Raw genomic sequence first — 16,918 nt, 5'->3', positions numbered from 1 at the left:
TGCTCCCTTCCAAATTTGAATCCAATCTGGGAGTTCCCTTAATTTCTCGTCTTAGACTTCAGCTCAATAACATCAGTTTGAATCTTCCAGTGCCATTTAGTGATAATAAATGTTTGGTAATACATCTATAAGATTCTATTGCAACTATTCTAACGCTTAAAACTTTGAATTCAATTAGTTCCAATCTCTGACATACGTTTAGAACAAAACCCCTCATCTAATGTAGATTGCTTTTTGTTTCAGGCAAAGAGCAGAGGTGATAACTCTTGCATTTTAGCTAATAAGGATTCCAGTATGATAAAGGTCTTGCATTAATATTGTGATTGCTCTATTCAAAAACAACAAAGAGTCAAGGAAGCATATCTTCCCAGATCTTTAAATTTTCATATAATAGTTCAGTCAGGTACATTTATTATTTAGAAATCTATCTAGATATTATTCCCTCAAAGATTCATTCAAGGGATTGAGGAGGCCATATAGTAAATGCATCATAATAATCAAAACCATCCAAGTTTCCTATAAGTCAGAATTAACAGTTAGAAGTATTTCTTGGAGGGAATGTTGCTTCTGCTTCTTGTTTAATTTAATCTATTTGAAACACCCTAGAAAAATTTACTGAAATCTGAAAGAATGTAATATGCTTTTACCACTACCATAATATAATTGGGAACTATTCAATACTTTATAAAAATAGCTGAGAATTTTATTAATATATCTATACGCTAGTTGGCTCCCTGCTTGATTTTTAATTTCTGATGCTAGGGAGAATATTTGATTTTTACTTCTGCTAAGTGTGTTAGCATACTGTTGGCTGTATTTCCCCTTTTAGCAGATCTGATATTTCTCTAGTGCGAGTGATATATAAGCACTTTGTGCTAATAGTTATTCATAAGCTGATTTTAGTTTTTAATTCATTAGCCTTAGAGGTGTTGTTTTTTGTTGTTTTTGTAAGAACTTTTTCTGGGATTTAGTTTAGCCCACAGATTGGCTGCTGCTCGATTGTGCTTTCCTTTTGCCTGATGATGGCAAATGAAGTTATCCCCCCTCATCACAAGGTTTGGCGCAGAGCTGTCAGTCCTCCTGGCCCTGATTGCACTTGGGACGTGGCAGCCATTCCTATTCCTCTGCACTTTGTCTCTTGTTGCAGAAGTGAGCTCAATCTCCTTTCCTTCTAACCTGGAGGGGTAATGTGGAGGGACGTTTTGAAATTGGTGTATTCCCACTTGTGTCGAGCCTAAAAGACTAACAAGGAAAAAAATCAATGCAAGAGGAGCATGTGCAACCTCTGTCTTCAAATACCTACTGGCTGTAAATCACCTTGTGCTTGATTGACCCAACAGCCTTGGTTTTTCACCCAAGAGTCTCTCTAATTGTGGCAACAGCTGCATTGAATTCCCCACCCTTGAGAACACAGGAGCTGAGAGCTGCCTGGTTACTTTTGGGGAAAAAAAAAAAAAAAAAAAAAAAAAAAAAGGATGGAAGAAGAGCTTGGAGGATTTTGTCATGTCAGCTATTGCAGCTGTATTCTCAATAAATGTCATTATGTCCATTATGAAACTGGCTTTTCACGATAATGGTCAAAAAAATTTTGATACTAGGCAGGAAATGATTTTTTTATTTTTTTTTAACCAAAAACAGTGCTCAAAGTATTCTTTTTATGCTGATACTAAAAATGCAAGCTGCTTAATAGAAATATCACACTATTAGCCCCTAATGCAGTCATGTTACCTTGGTCCTTTACCAAAGTGAAGCCTCACTATATTAAATATGAAAAGTTACTACTTCCACAGTAACAACTTTTCATAAGGATTTGATTGTTTTTCCACTAAGCTGTAAGAAACTGGTCTGTTTATAACGTATGGCATTGCTCACAAGTTGCATGTGCTTAATAATTAGGTAATAAATTGAAAAGCATCACAGTGTCTGGTAGTCTGAAAATACACAAGTCTGAGGCAAGTAATTACCTGAGCTTTATGAATTCTTTAACAACAGATCCTGCTTAAAATTAACTATAGCCACTGAATGGAAGAGAATAATGGAAAAAAAAATCCGTTCTTATCATTTGGGAAAAAGGATGTCTAAATAGATGTAAGGTGGGCTTGGGCAGGAAGGTTCCTTAATATAGCTTTGGCAATCCTGGCAAGGTTTTCTGAAGGAGACAGTGAGAGTTAAGTTTGCAAACATTACCAGAGCCCAACGGGAGCTGGTTGCTAACTCCTCATGCAAATCCTCACCTCAGTGTGTTCCTTATGAAGAACACTCTGTAACTGACAGCTTCATGGCATGTGAAGAATTTCACTTGTACATGAGGGTTAAAATCTTTGAATTCTGTATCTCCGTGATGAAACTGGGTGTTCCTTCAAAATTCTTCAATTTGATTAAACAGACCCCTCAAGCCCAGATGAGATGTAAGTATTTCACTCCCTTCCAGCAAACTGTCAGCAAGGAAGACTTGGGTTGAAGCATGACCTTGCTTTGGTGTGCAGGAAGATTGGGGCAGGCTTGGTGAATGGGAGTTTGTTTAGCAAGCCCTGTTTTCAAGCGTGACTGTTGAATAATGTTGTCTTACTATGCAAATTTATTTTATTTCAAAACAGCTATAAAATGTGTAGAAATAAGCAAAGGAAAAAAAAAATTTTTTTTTTTCTTTCTTTCCATAAAAGCCTGTTAAGTGACATGGATAAAAAAAAAATATTAAATTCTGAACTCAACAGAAACCTGAGATTGGCAACAACTTTTGAGTCTGAGAGAGTAATTTGGGAAAAGGCCGAGAGGAGGGGAAAGAGTGGCATCAGTCATTGCCTACAGCTTCCCTCCTCCCATCTGTATTTAAAAAAAATCAGTAAAAAATACTCTTAGGAAATCTGTTTCTCCATACGTACACAAACCTCATTACTAAGTATGTGAAACCATGTCAACGAGTATATTCTCACCACTCACCAGAGAGTTAGGGCAATACTGAGCAGTATTTCTGGATCTGAAGGCTTGAGGCATAGAACGATGAAATTACTCATTTGCGATCAGGGAAGTCTGTGATAAGAAAATTGAAACTCCTCAAACTCAGTCAGTGAGCCAAAAATACGCTATGTAAAGTAATGAGCATCTTTTCTATTTGCTTTCTTTAGGAGAGCTGATTCCCAACACTATTCTAAATTTTGTCATTGAATCCAAACAAATGCAATCATACTCCTGAACTTGCAGTACAATTAGTACAATATGATATTGAAATTTAGAAGTAGTTGGTGTTAAAAACGGAGTAAAATTAATGCAGAGTAGAATGCAAAGACTGCCTCAGCTATTGAACCTGAGGATCATGTCTATGCTTAGAGGAGGTGGGAAGCATGCTTACTTCCAGGCTGGTGAAATCTATGTTCCTGTCATCCAGTTCCATGCACCTCAAACGCCACCCTTGTGGTAGGTGGCCCCTGGCAGCAGAGACAGTGTTGTACCTTGTTAGTGTGTGATTTGGGAGGGTGGGAGCATGCATGCTGCTTTACTCTTTTTCTTTTCTCACTTGCTCCCAGTTTTCCAATAGTGGTTGCATTGTAGTACGTATTATGGCTTTGTGAGGTGGTACAAGTTCATTTACACAAGGTCAAGATCTGGGATTTACATTAGTCTGAATGTTGCAGGAGATGCTCCTGCTCAGGACCTGACTCCTGGCTACCTCTTCCATCTTTACTGCTCTCTATAGTGGAATATGCCTCACCACCTGGAACTAAACAGTCAAGTTGGAGATTTTTATATAGATAAATGGCATGCTGAGGAATACTTCAGGTCTTTTGGGATTTGGCTGTCACTTCTTTTCCATTATAAAGTACTTTTTGAAACATGAGTGCTGGATGGGGCTGGCCTTGGTAGTGTGGCACACCACAACCTTCTCCTGCATAGCAGGAGATGCTGATCAAACATGGTCAAGTTGCTGTAACTGAGGCCACATGCAATTTGTTCCCAGCTTCAGACTGGTCCCAGACTCCATGCTTTTGGTTTTCTTTTCAGTCTAACTCCTGAGACTTTGTGAGTTATTTACTTAACACTTTTCATGTTAACAGGAAAACATAGGAGATGCAACGGACCTCCATTCTTTATTTGTGTATCACATCATAGTGTGCTTCTATGGTCTTATAAACCAGGAGCACATGGGGTGGATATGGTAGGGATGCTCTTCAGCCGGCCAGTGGTTCTGGGTGTGTGTGGGACTGCAGGAAACTCATCTTGGTGGATATTGTTGGCCTCTGAACTCCTTTTCCATTGGGAAGTTGTCTTTGCAGACATAGTGTCAGTTCAGTTCTGTGTTCTTTGTGAACTTCTCATTTAAAGACAAGAGCAGGAGAAGGCATCATATGAACTCTTAATGCTGATTTGTACTGATAGGTAGAACACTGGCACAGAAATTCAAATCTATGTCAATACCCAGAAGACTTTATAAAATAAAACGAGGAGTTAATGAACAGTTCAGTAGCAGCCCAGTAACTACATCAGCACCTTTGCATGCACAGCCTGTCCCAGAACTGCCCGTTTATGATTTAACTTAATCCAAAGTTTCATAAACAGAGCGTGGTTTGCTGGTATGTGCTCCTAACATAGACACTGTGGAAGCAATGCATGTAAAATTTCTAGATAGCATTATGACCTGATTATGGAGTGAAGAAACACACGCATGGTGAAGCCAACAAATGTGATGTAGCATATTACTAATTTCACACTGAATTCCCATTGCAGCTCTTTAACATGCTTTCTCATGAACTTAAAATGATTTCTCACACAATGTAATGAAAGGATGCTTCCAGTGCATTGCCCTGGACTGTGCAAGTCAAAATGCATTAATAATTTTTCCCTGTTTTCTGTATCACTACTCAAGAGTTTATTTTTCTCCTTGCGAAGAAGGGAAATGAGAGGCTGTGCTGCTTCAGGCTGTAAATGATAAATGGGTAGAATGATCATCTGTAACTTGGACACAAGGGTCAGCAAAATTTTTTTTGTATATTTTCTGTGTTTTTTAACTGGATGTTCCTTGATGTCTGCGTTGCGCATGCATCATGATCATTATAGCCCATGCTCTTGCATCATTAATGTAACTACAAACGAGGTGGCTCAAGTTATGAATAAGTAGTGCTTCAGTCTAATGCATACAGATATGAAGGAAGGAAATGAGCTAAATAAAAATACTTATTGAGGAGATTGTTCCCTGGTGTAAATACTCTTAAAGGGAGTAGAGTTAAATGAGAGTGTACTGCTCCTTTCTGGAGTCATTTCCAAACCCAGCAAGTTTTTGTTCATTTATTTGAAAAATAAGAGAACATTCTGGGGTAAAGTGAATAATATGAAAAATATTTCAGCAATATTCATGATATGCTAAGAGTTGCACTAAGTGACTGTTTGCTTTAAATTGCATGTTGCTTCTTTCAAAATGACTTCTGTGCATAGATTGGAGAATGGCAGAATTTACCAGGAAAGTCCCTGTGCTTTTGAAGCACAAAGATATGGGTTTTGTTTGCAGGATGAAACAGAACATGTGTTATTTTAAATATTGTTTCTTACGAAAGTGGGTTTTATGTAAAGGTACACACTCCACAGAAAACATACAGCTCTTCCTGTCCTAACTTACTCTCCTTTTTAACATGCCAGCAGTGGGTTTCATGTTTATTTTTAATGTTGAAGAAAAAGAAGTTAGCTGCTGGAGTGCTCCAGGAGCACCTGGATACCTGGAATAGGTTCCTGAATGTCCAGATGGATTTGAATATCTCCAGAGAAGGAGATTCCACAACGTCTCAGGGCAGCCCGTTCCAGTGCTCCATCACTCTGACAGTAACAAGGTTCCTCCTTGCACTAGCATGGAACTTCCAATGTTCCAGTTTCTGCCTATTGCCCTTTGTCCTATATCAAGGTAAAACCAGGAAAAGCCTAACCCCGTGCTCTTGGCTCCCACCATTTTGATATTTATAAGTGCCAATAAGAACCCCTCTCAGTCACCTTCTCCAGGCTGCACAGGTCTCTCAGACCTTTCTTCACACAAGAGATGCTCCAGGTTCCCATCACCTCTGTGGCCCTCTGCTGGACTTTCTCTAGAAGTTCCCTGTCTTTCTTGAACTGCAGAACCCAAAAGTGGACACAGTTTTAACTCTCAAGTCCAGTTACGTCAAATTCTAAAGTGTTTTTAAATAACAGAGTATATTAGACAGTTCAAGAGCCTTCATATTACATATTTTGTAAAGATCGTGACTGGGAATTCAAAATTAGTTTAGATTTTGGTGTCTGTTTTTGAAATCAGAATAATCAAAATGGTGACTGCATTTCAAAATACTCATTTTACATTCAGAGCAATGACTTTTTAGCAAGAGATTTTACTGAAGCATCTTAACGTGCTGTTTTATTGCCTATTATTTTTAGAGAGCATTTACAAAGCCTTATGTTTAGGGTTTAACACCTTAGCTATTTCCCATCATAATAGGTTGAAATTTGGCATAGCAGCGGCAACCCTCATTTCAATTTTTTTTTTTTCTCACAGGAAGTGGTAAACAGCAAATTGCTAATTTATGAAGATTTTGTTAGAGTCCACACTTTGAAGTCTGTCAGCTTAAATGTCAAATAATATGACATCCATATGGACTATTAGATCAATGATAGTGTAAGACTAGGGCTGCTTTGAAGTGCACATCCTGTAGTGACACCTTTAAAGATCTAGAACAGCCAATTTTTATCTTTTTCTCTTTTTTTAAGAAAGTAAAAATTGTCAACGTTATGGTAGAAAAGGGCAAGAAAGCTAAAACTGTCTTCAAAAAATCATTTATTCTGTCATTTTGGAAAAGTTCTGAAATTTCAGTTTCCAAGATGAGAAAGTGGTGCTGCAGCAGAGGTCTGATTTTAAGCCAGCTTCAGAGTTAGCAAGTTCTGAGCTTTCCACATACAACCAGAATGCTTTCCATTGAGTTTTATTGGGGCAGAAGTCTGGTTGATGTTTTTCTTTAACTGTACGATGTGGTCCACATGGAACATTGTATTTTATTCTTCCTTGCTAAAGAGTAACAGTCCAAATGTATTTCACATTTTCTTCTGCTGTTTAAAACTTCAGAAATTCATGTAGTGCGTGTTACTGACATTACCATTACTGATATTACGTTGTAGTAACATCCAGTCTTTGGTATCTACAGTGAAATGTCCTATAGATATACAGTGCATATTAAATAGTTGAAATATCTTTTATGATTCAAAGCATCACTAACTAAGGCATTTGGGCAGAAGCAGCAGTTTATTTTATATTGGGTATATTCATTTTGGCAATATAGTATCTCATTTGAAATGAATGTATATTGCGCTATTGATTTTCATGGGCCTTAGAATAGTAAAAACATCACACAACAATAAAAAAAAGTCCATGTTTTTTCTGTATACATCATGTTTGGATGCAGCTCAGAGCCTTTCACAGAAGTAAACATAAAACCTATGTTGTTATACAGAAATACAAAATACTTTATTTTACACTATGCAGTATTCAGATCACAAGTCTTCTACTCAAATGCGGTCTTCATTCTGTAGAGCTAAACATTTCTTAGCATGCTGCAAAGAAGTGTTCCTGTTTCAGAGAGAGATGGTCAATGCTCTTCTTTCTCTTTGTTTACTTCTGAAAATGCTGACCTCCCATGTGGTTCCTCTTATAGATTTTTTTCCTATTAGAATTTTAGAACAGGTTTTATTTCTAACAGCCCTGCTACCTGACATAGAAGAAACTGAGCAAAGCCAAAGCTTTGAAGGAAATGGTGTCTGTTTGTCTGTCTTTGGAGAGCTCAGGAGGTCAGGAAGGAATTTCTAATGTTATAATAGCACTGATGTTTGGGAAGTTTCAATTAATATTGATGTGATTAGTCTCTGATGTTTCCAGTCAAGAAGTACACAACCCACGGGATGTGGGGGAGACAATCCTTTGTTTTGAGGTGTTGATTTTGTCTGCAGCACAGGTTGAAGTGTCCTGGGCATCAGGTGGTCTGGTGCCTCCAGCTGCTTCTCCGAGTTGTTCAGAGTGTATTTCTCAACAAACATAGGAATATTAATAATCTAATATCAACTTCGTTTAAAAGCTTGGCTAATTTTCTTCAAACCAATAACTTTTCATTTTATTTTCTCCTGGAGATTATGTGAATAACTGATTTCTGGTTTAAATTGATTTGGTTTTTCTTTTTAAAGCATCTTTTCTTAGTCATAACAATGGTTCAGTAGAAAAACTTACTACAAGACTCATGTGGCTATCTCACAGTATGGAGAAGGCAATGCCAACACAGTCTTTCTAGTAAGGCCCAGTTGGCAGCATGCTGCCCACTACTACTAACCTCCTTCAGTTTGATCTTATACCACCTTTTAGCTTTCAGTGTTTAAAATACAGTAAGCTTAGGGGGGGTTATGTTAAATGCTTTGGAACAAAGCGGAGGAAATATTTCTGTTCTATTTCTCATTTTGCAAAATGAATTCCGACAAAATGGTTATTCTTAGAAATCAATAGTTAATTTGAAAGATGTGGTACATTTTATCATTACTTGTCAAAAGGGAACTTCTAAACAGTAAAACTAAGTATTCAATGCTATCTATTTATAGAATTTATTGCTTTTTTATGTCATTGTTAGAATTGCAATCTGTTAAAAATGTATATATTTCTTAATTCTGAAACGTAAGTTAAAAGATATTATAGTAAAATTGCTACTCATCTACTTTATAAAATTTTAGGTTAATCGGCTGGTGGGGTCATGAGTTCAAAACACGATTCCTCATGGAAAACAGTATGTACTTTTACACCTTCAATTTTACCTGTATATTTATCCCAAACAACATAGTTTTTAAATAAGTTGGAGTAGAAAGGATGGACCTCTGTGTTTTCCTGCTTATGTTAAAGGTGTTCAGCTAGGCTTATCCCAAATATATAGTACTGTAGAGTCAATAAAATACATTGAATAAATTTGGATGTGTGTCTGACTATCCATTTTCAGACACTTTGCTGATAAGATACAGGCATAGATTATGGATGAAACACTTGAATCACCTTAATGCATTGAACTCATAAGGTTCTGAGTGAGGATCTGTTACTATTCACATGGATAATGTATTTAGGATTAATTCCACTGGAATTAATGGGAAACAGTAAAGCAGCCTGACATAAGTTTTGCAATAGCTTTAATTTTTTTTAACATCTGAATCTTTTGCACTAACAATTGAGGGAATATGAGACAGAAAAAAACCTGCTGTGAAATAGGCTCAATATTTATTGTCCCAGAGCACAATGAAATGAGGAGGTTTTTTTTCTAAATCTGACAGCTAGACTCTTTGGCTCCATTTAAAATCAAGGCAGAGAGACTATCCTGGGAGATCAGGATGAGAAAGGAGTTTTGTTTTTTTTTTTGTTTTTTTTTTTAATAATGTGTTTTGTTTTTAATATACTTTTAATTTTCTGTGGCCCCTATTGATGTGACTTTGGCTGGTGAACACCTCACTAATAACCTCAGTCTGGCTCTTCTTTTCTGACCAAGTTTAGGAGTGGCACTATACAAAGCCAGCAGGAGACGCAAATTACCTTGAAATACTGTTAGAGGAAGAATGTTGCTTATCCATTTGCATGGACAGTTCAGAGGCAGAAGTTGGGCAATAATCATTATAAAATTAGCCAGTCTGCTGTGCGTGAAGAGCATTTCCTCCGCAGCATCCTCTGGTGCTGGAGCATGAAATATAAATGATGACACAGAACTTACAGCGAAGCTTTATGGCTTTATTAAATAGATTTTGTGAAATTTCACAGCCTAAAGTCTATGCAACTTCTGTACGTGGCCCGAAGCTACACTTAGCTGCAAATGCATGCTCCCACGTGTCTCGTCAGTTTAATAAAGTCAAGGGATGTGATTCCCTGATCGTGCACCGCAGCTTTGCACGAGCGTGCCTCTGCTGACTTGGAATTTCTCTGGTTTATGCCAGTGGTAAAAGAGATTCAAGTGTAAAGGTGGTTTTAACACACACCATTTAAACAAATTAATTGCAGTTCTTTAGATTCCATGAAGCTACTAATGAGGTCTTCTGCTGGATAAAATTGGGCTTCTCTCAAAGTTAAAAGTATTAGCTGTGAATAGATTACTATTTCCTTTTAATGAGTGATTCCTTCAGGCCACGTTAGTGAAATGTGTTATTGCATGAGGATGGACTTCAAGATAAGGTCCAATCCATTAAAAGGAAGAAATCAAAAACACTAACATAAATTATTCATTTTCCAGAATTACAACTAAGTAAAGGAATTAATGGATTTCGGTTATCAAATCCTCCTATTTTATTGGTCTGTTCTCTCCAAGCTGGTTTAGAGGTAAGTGACTGCTTTATTTTGAGTCTGAATTTGTGAATATAAAATGTGAAATGAATGTGAATGAATGATTTTATTGCTGTCTCTCTTTTAAAAGTCCAGAAAAGCTAAAAAGCCAAGTAGGGAAAAAACAAATAACCAAAAATTATTCAACCCTGAGAAACCAAATCCTTACAAATCTTACTTGTTTCTTCACTATTCCCATAAATTTTGCCATCAGGTTTGGGATACACATGGTTTGCTTGTTCTGCTTTTGTACAGGCCTGACCACTGGGCTTTTAGAGGGTCAATACAAAAGATAGGTTGCCCAGTGCAGGCATTTAGGATTTGCCTCTATGCAACTCATATGAAGGACACCAATAGAAACTTTCCTAGGAGGGAATCATGTAAACCCAAAGGACCGTATCAAGAATTGTTTCTATATATATTCCCCTGTGCAAAACAGGCTCAGCTTTTTAGGAAAAATTAGATGGGGCAGCTGGGTGTTCCACTGAACCAATGGCTCTATGATTTTGTTATCCTCTGTAATCTCTTCTATCACAAGCAGAAAAGACAGAAACTGTCTGTTAATGCTTCCTAAAAGGACAATTCATCAATGTGTTCCGGATCTGGACTTTTGCCTTTCATCTCTTCATTGGTTTTTCTGGTGGCAAAAGGAGAAGGGCCCCATGCATAGTACAGTTCCATTTATGGAGCTATTCACTGTTCACCCCTGACATGCGTGACTTTAGAGATTTGAAGATGAAGAGGATGGTTTTACACTAATTTCCCTATATTAAATTTTGTGTAAGCTGCTTTTCAAGCCAGCCTTGGTTAGCAAGGTTTTGCCACAAGCATAATGACAGAAATTTATTTCTGCCAGCATTCCATTAGCATTAGCGTAACAGCAAAGCTGATGCTGATACAAAGAGCAGTGTCTGTACACTGTACATCCTTCTTCCTTATTGACTGAAAAAACAGTATTTTAAACAAACAAAATCAGAAAATTGCCAATTGTGCTCTTCCCTGCTTACATGCAATGCTGAAGGACTGCAAAGGGCACAGCAATGCTTCTTGTTCTCCCCAACAATTATTTTGTTAGTCCTTAAACATCCAATATATTTTAAACTTTATGTGACCTTTGAGATAAGCTGAAAGCTATTCTGCTATGACCCAGATTGTCAGTGCTCCAGTTTGTGTGGGTTGATGTCATTTAGCCCACTGCGGGGAGCCTGAAACAATGAGGGCTGAGCAGTTTCCATCGCCTCCCCTTTCTGTGCCTGTATTACCTTTTGGCACAGCCAGGATTTCCCAGTGCTAATTGCTCTAATACAGTGGGAAACAAAATAGTTTTCATGTCTGGCAAGAGATGGCTAGTGAAATTGCATGCCACCTTCACTGGGACGCATTAAGCAGAAGGCAGTGTTTCCAATGAAAACAATGAAAACTGCAAGTGTTAGCGCCTGTTATTCCTCAATAATGCTTAAAGTGACTGTTATGGCAGTTGCTGCTCCCTTTTATGGAAAAAAGGAGAGTGCTCTACAGCCCCATTTAAAAGATCTTTTTTTGAAAATTTCACCCAGGAGACCAGATATTCCTTGCACAAAGCCTGAGCAGACAGATTTTCGCATTCATTCCTCATCCTGCTGCAACGCACTGAGAAATAGGAGGCAGGTTTCTGTTTTACCTCCAGTCATGTGCTAAATGGCTATGGGTATGCTCTGCCCACCTGTGTGGTGAGGAAAGCACCTCTGGATTTCTGTTGACATGTGTCTAGGGGCTGCTAGTGGCTCTGCCATATTCATTTCCATGCCTGCTAAGGCTGTCTTACGGCAGCCATATTTTAACAGTTGGGATCACAGAAGGAAAATGTAGTTTTGTACAGCCTTTAATGGCAGGGTGGAGCAATACTTGGAATATTCTACAAAATTTCCAGATGCTGCTGGAAACCAAACTTTGTTGTATTTCTGGTGGAACTTCTCATCTACCTCTTTATATGCTCTTTGAGGTGTGTGTAAGGTAATACTATATATGTATTGGTTTTGAAAGTGTGACTCCTTCAGTCTGAAACAATGATTTTCTGAGAATGAAGACGGTGGATTTTTTTGTGCAGAACCTCACCTTGGTTCTGATTTTACAGCTGCAGTCCGTGGAGACATGATTGTCTAAGCCCCTATATTGCAGCTATGAGCCACAATGCAGCCTAGATAGAATATTGTCTGCTTTGACACCACTATTTTGCCTCTTTCCCCAGCAGCTGCTTGTATGGAAAGAAGAAAAGGGAAGATCTGTGCAAGGCAGGAGTTGCATTTTCTATTGTTCCCTGTAGCTGGGTATTTCCATGTAGACCAGCAGGAGAGGAGCAGGAGCTGCATGGCCTTCCAAACTGTTGTGCCATGCCTTTTGTGCTTGTATGTGTGACAGTAGGGCTGTCATTTTTAAGCATTACTTTTCTTTCATGATGTTCTGACACAGGTTTTTGTTTGTTGAAGCTCACTAGTTCTTGTAACTGGATGAGGGCACAGAGCTATTAAACCAGCCAAACAAACCCTGTTTCTTTATGTGGGCTATCAGATGCAGAACTTCTGGAAAGCTTTCTGTTCAGGGCATAATAAAGCAAATTTTATATTTTTGAAAATAAGAGTTGATAAATTAGTCATAAAGTTTGCCTTGGGCCTTAACTTTTGTTTCTTGAGGCATGATACCACGTTCTATATGACTTTTCCTTGTGCATCCTTGTTGCGTATCTTCAGATTTGCTTAGAAAAGCAAATGTTTTTTGTGTATGTATGTAAATTAATTTATGTAGATGCGTAGAAATCTTTAATAACAGACAGACATCTTTAATTTCCTGAAAGTAGTAACGTTATACTATGTGTTCAAGAACCCAATTTTAAGATGTGTACCAACAGTATCTGCCTGATATCAGTGCTTCAGTCCAAAGATGTTTGGTAACAACAGCAGACTTGAGTCATAAAGTTAAAAGAAAAAAATAATTATTATGTAAGTCATTATTAACTTCAGAAATGGCCTTAATCATCTTCACCTTTTCTATTTTCTGTTGCAATGCATTACCATTTTAATGATTTTAAATCATTACAGGTTTTTGGTCAAACTACAATGAAAGCATTGAGAAGAAAATCTATTCTGCTTACTGGTTACTTGGAATACCTGATAAATCATCACTACAGTGAGGATAAAGCAAATCCTGAGAAGCCCTTTGTAAAAATCATCACACCACCTCAGATTGAAGAGAGAGGATGCCAACTCACATTAACTTTTTCTCTTCCAATAAAGTCTGTGTTTGAGGAGCTGGAGAAGAGAGGAGTAGCTGTGAGTAAATCAAACTTCAACTTCTTGTTCATTGCATTTTGAGCACATGCCCTGTGAAAATAATCATTTGTCTTTTATTCCTCAGTAATCTTCTGTAAGGCCAAGAAAGTCTTGAAATAATGAAAAGTGCTTATATAACTTCAATCTTTAGTTGTGCAAATGAGCAAGAAAGCAGTGTTATTTTATAAATTATTTGATAATGTGCAGGCTGTCCTTTCTCTGTTGGTTAATTCTCACAATTCTGTGAGTGGCTTTGCTGGTGCACAATGGTGTAGGTGTTATTGACTTTAAGCTGGTCCAAGTAGGACACTATGGACCAGTGGTGCCATGTAACAGCATGGTTATCAGTCAGTGCTGCTCACAAAGAAGCAAAACTAAATTTAAGGCTATGCATTTCATGACTTAGAAGTACTGGGAGGAGAGGCTGATAGCCTAATGCCATATAAATAATATATGAGTTTTATTTCTGCTGGTAACTCATGCTCCCAGAGGGCAACTCTACAGGTAAAATATGCTGCTGTTTTGGTGCTGCCAGGGAATTCCAGGAACTGCAGCTTTTAAGAGGGCCTTATGCTGTTGGCTTGTCTTTGCGATGCAATTATATGCTTCAAATATAAGAGGCTATTCTGTTCAGCAAAATGCTCAAATTCACAGAGAGGGGAAGAAAATTACTGTATGCCCTGTAACATTACTTGTGTCTTTAGTTCAAGAGTTTAGTTCAAGTCTATCTTACTGGAAGGGATGTTTCTTTTTTGTGGCAGCTTTTTAGTCACCTGTATGCTTCCTCAGCCATGGGTTACTGGTAGACCTCAGCATAAATTACAAGGCTGCATAGCCAATTAGATCCCCTATTGGCACTGCTGTCCCAAGCCTTGAATCCTTTCCTTTTGGCCACACACCATTCTTCTCGCTCTGCTCCTCACAGTAATGCTCCTCCAAACAGTTTCTTGGATGTTCCTAAATTTTCACTTATGTCTGTACAGATACCCTTCTTCCTTGGTGTAACTCTTAAAAATACTGTCTGATAAAATAAATACAAAGTGACCTGAATTTACTAAGCGTTCCCTTTCTATTTTGCAGTGTGACATGCGAGAACCAAATGCTCTTCGTGTTGCCCCAGCTCCTCTCTACAATTCTTTCCAGGATGTGCACAGATTTATTGAAATCTTGGGATCTGCAATTACTTCTTCAAAACAAACAGCAAACAATACTGCACTATCGGGTTCTTATTGATGGCTCTGCCATATCTTTTAATCTACTTCTGACTATGATGCATTTATCCCACTAAGTGGTTCCTTGCTTTGAGTAAGCGAAGCTATATCCCATGCAATTTGCAAAAAAAAATGACTGTGCTTGAATAGTTATTTACAACAGCCCTAATATTATTAAAGCTCATTTTTCCACTTTGCTTTGACTTTGACTTCATGAATTAGTATGCTTTGTATGTTTTAATGGGGCTTTTCATAAACACTTCATGTAGTTTTATTACACTGGCTTTGAGAAGCAGGGAAGAATCACTATCAACTAGAATAGGAATGAAAAAAACCCACCTTCTTTATTACAAAAATGATGCATAATAGAAAGTAGAAAATAATAGACCAGTCGCTAACAGTTAAAAGATACAGTCCAATTTACATTTTTAATTTATCAATCCCATTTAAAATATGTGGTTTACTAGGAGAGTAAAAGTTAAACAATCAGTTGTTTAATAATTCTTAGCTGATACATACTGACTTTCTCAAAGGACCTAAAAATTTGTTTAATTAATGATTTAATTGAAGAATTAAATTGCATTGTGGATACCTTCTTTTCTGTGATACAGTTGCCTAAAACAATGCATCTTTTATCTTTCTAGGTAGTCGTTTTGAAGTTGATAGGCTTGAGAAAGCTGAGAAGGATTTTACATTCATGTAACCTACTGTGAAGGGCTACAGGAGAACGTATTGAGGTTTTAACAAGGCTTATTTTGGATTAAAATAAATGAAAACTGGATTGTTTCAGCAAAAGCAGAGAGAAACCTCATTGTTTACTCACAGTGTGGCCCAAATATTTATAGAGATTTGCACTTGGCAGCTAAGAGCAGTGAAGAAAAACTTCTTATATTTCACCAATGCTATACCCAGAACTGCATTGAGAAATAAATAACACCTTGACCTGAATAGCAACTGAGTTCCTAAGTCTGTAGCTATTCTATACGGATCTTTTTCTTCAAGAATCTGTTAATCTGGAAACCTTTCTCTCTGACGGTTATTGCTTGGAAACGCTTGGAGAATTACTGTTAGTAGTACTACTTATTCCTCTTCAAGAGTGAGAAAGGATTTGTGGGGAAGAAGTGAGGACTACTCCAAACCACTTTGGCTCAAGAGCATTTCTTCTGTTCGAACTATTTGCATAATTGAGCATCTCTCAGTGCATGCTGGGGCTTCTGCAAATGAGAAACCTTTATAGTGGATGCGAACACTGTAAAACTACCCCAAAAAGGGTAGTTTTAAAAAATCTGCCTCAATAAGACCTTTCTCGTCATCTGTTATGTGAAAAGGAAAGCTGAAAGAACAGCAAATAAAGAATTTGCTGGTACTGTTAGCACCTGTGAGAACTAAGAAGAGCTCCTTTTGCATCAATATTGTTTTAAAGAGTAGCACTTGGGCATCTCTGGCTTACTCGAGAGGTTCTGATTGCATTGACGTCATCTCTTCTGAAGTCAGCCAAGGCTGTGCCATTGTATTGCAGACCAACTATCTGAGTTTCAGTGCCTGGGGTTTTATTTTTATATGTACATCTGCAGCACAGCTACTTTCATCTGTCAGTGAGGCGACCTTAGAAAAGAACCGGTTTTCATAAAGTTGATGAGGGAAAGCATCAAGTATAAAACCGTGATGGGCCACAATAGCAAAAGGTGGTTTATTTCACTGCCAGTAAGTTCAAAGCACTTATGCTACTGGATTATTCTCTCTTAAGTCTTCACTGTAAAGTTAAGCAAGCTTAATAGAAATCCACATTGAGTCATACTATGTCATACCTTATTTTGATGGACAGCTGGACATATGCTGTAAGGAAGCAAAGCATGTCCAAATAGCATCTAGGAATCAAATTAGTAGAATCCTTATTGGAATTCATGAAGAGAACAATGGTGAGGTTTTGTCCTTGCAGAGCAGTTCGGCATCTGTGTTAAATTCGCTGTCTGTGAAAGAAACTTCTTGCACTGGGGACTGTGAAAAGTGAATCTTGTAAGGTTGGTAAAGTGCTTCCTGAATTTGTACAGTTAAGTTAGTGGTTATTA

General features: G+C 37.7%; 1 protein-coding gene across 8 annotated transcripts in view; it reads left to right on the top strand.

The window, feature by feature from the left end:
• Positions 1–15,052, top strand: part of KYNU (kynureninase) — an 85,697-nt gene extending 70,645 nt beyond the window's left edge. For all 8 annotated transcript variants that reach the window (XM_052676128.1, XM_052676127.1, XM_052676125.1 and 5 more), the window contains 4 exons: positions 8,716–8,768; positions 10,245–10,330; positions 13,408–13,638; positions 14,719–15,052. In XM_052676128.1, the coding sequence (XP_052532088.1) occupies positions 8,716–8,768; positions 10,245–10,330; positions 13,408–13,638; positions 14,719–14,871 (523 nt within the window). In that variant the 3' untranslated portion in view covers positions 14,872–15,052. The remainder of the gene's footprint in view (positions 1–8,715; positions 8,769–10,244; positions 10,331–13,407; positions 13,639–14,718) is intronic.
• The last annotated feature ends 1,866 nt before the right edge of the window (positions 15,053–16,918 follow it).

The sequence above is a fragment of the Tympanuchus pallidicinctus genome, unplaced genomic scaffold, assembly GCF_026119805.1.
Source record: "Tympanuchus pallidicinctus isolate F22 unplaced genomic scaffold, pur_lepc_1.0 scaffold15, whole genome shotgun sequence".
Classification (NCBI taxonomy): Eukaryota; Metazoa; Chordata; class Aves; order Galliformes; family Phasianidae; genus Tympanuchus; species Tympanuchus pallidicinctus.
Note: the sequence above shows the minus strand (reverse complement) of the source record. Positions and strands in the feature narration are given on the sequence as shown.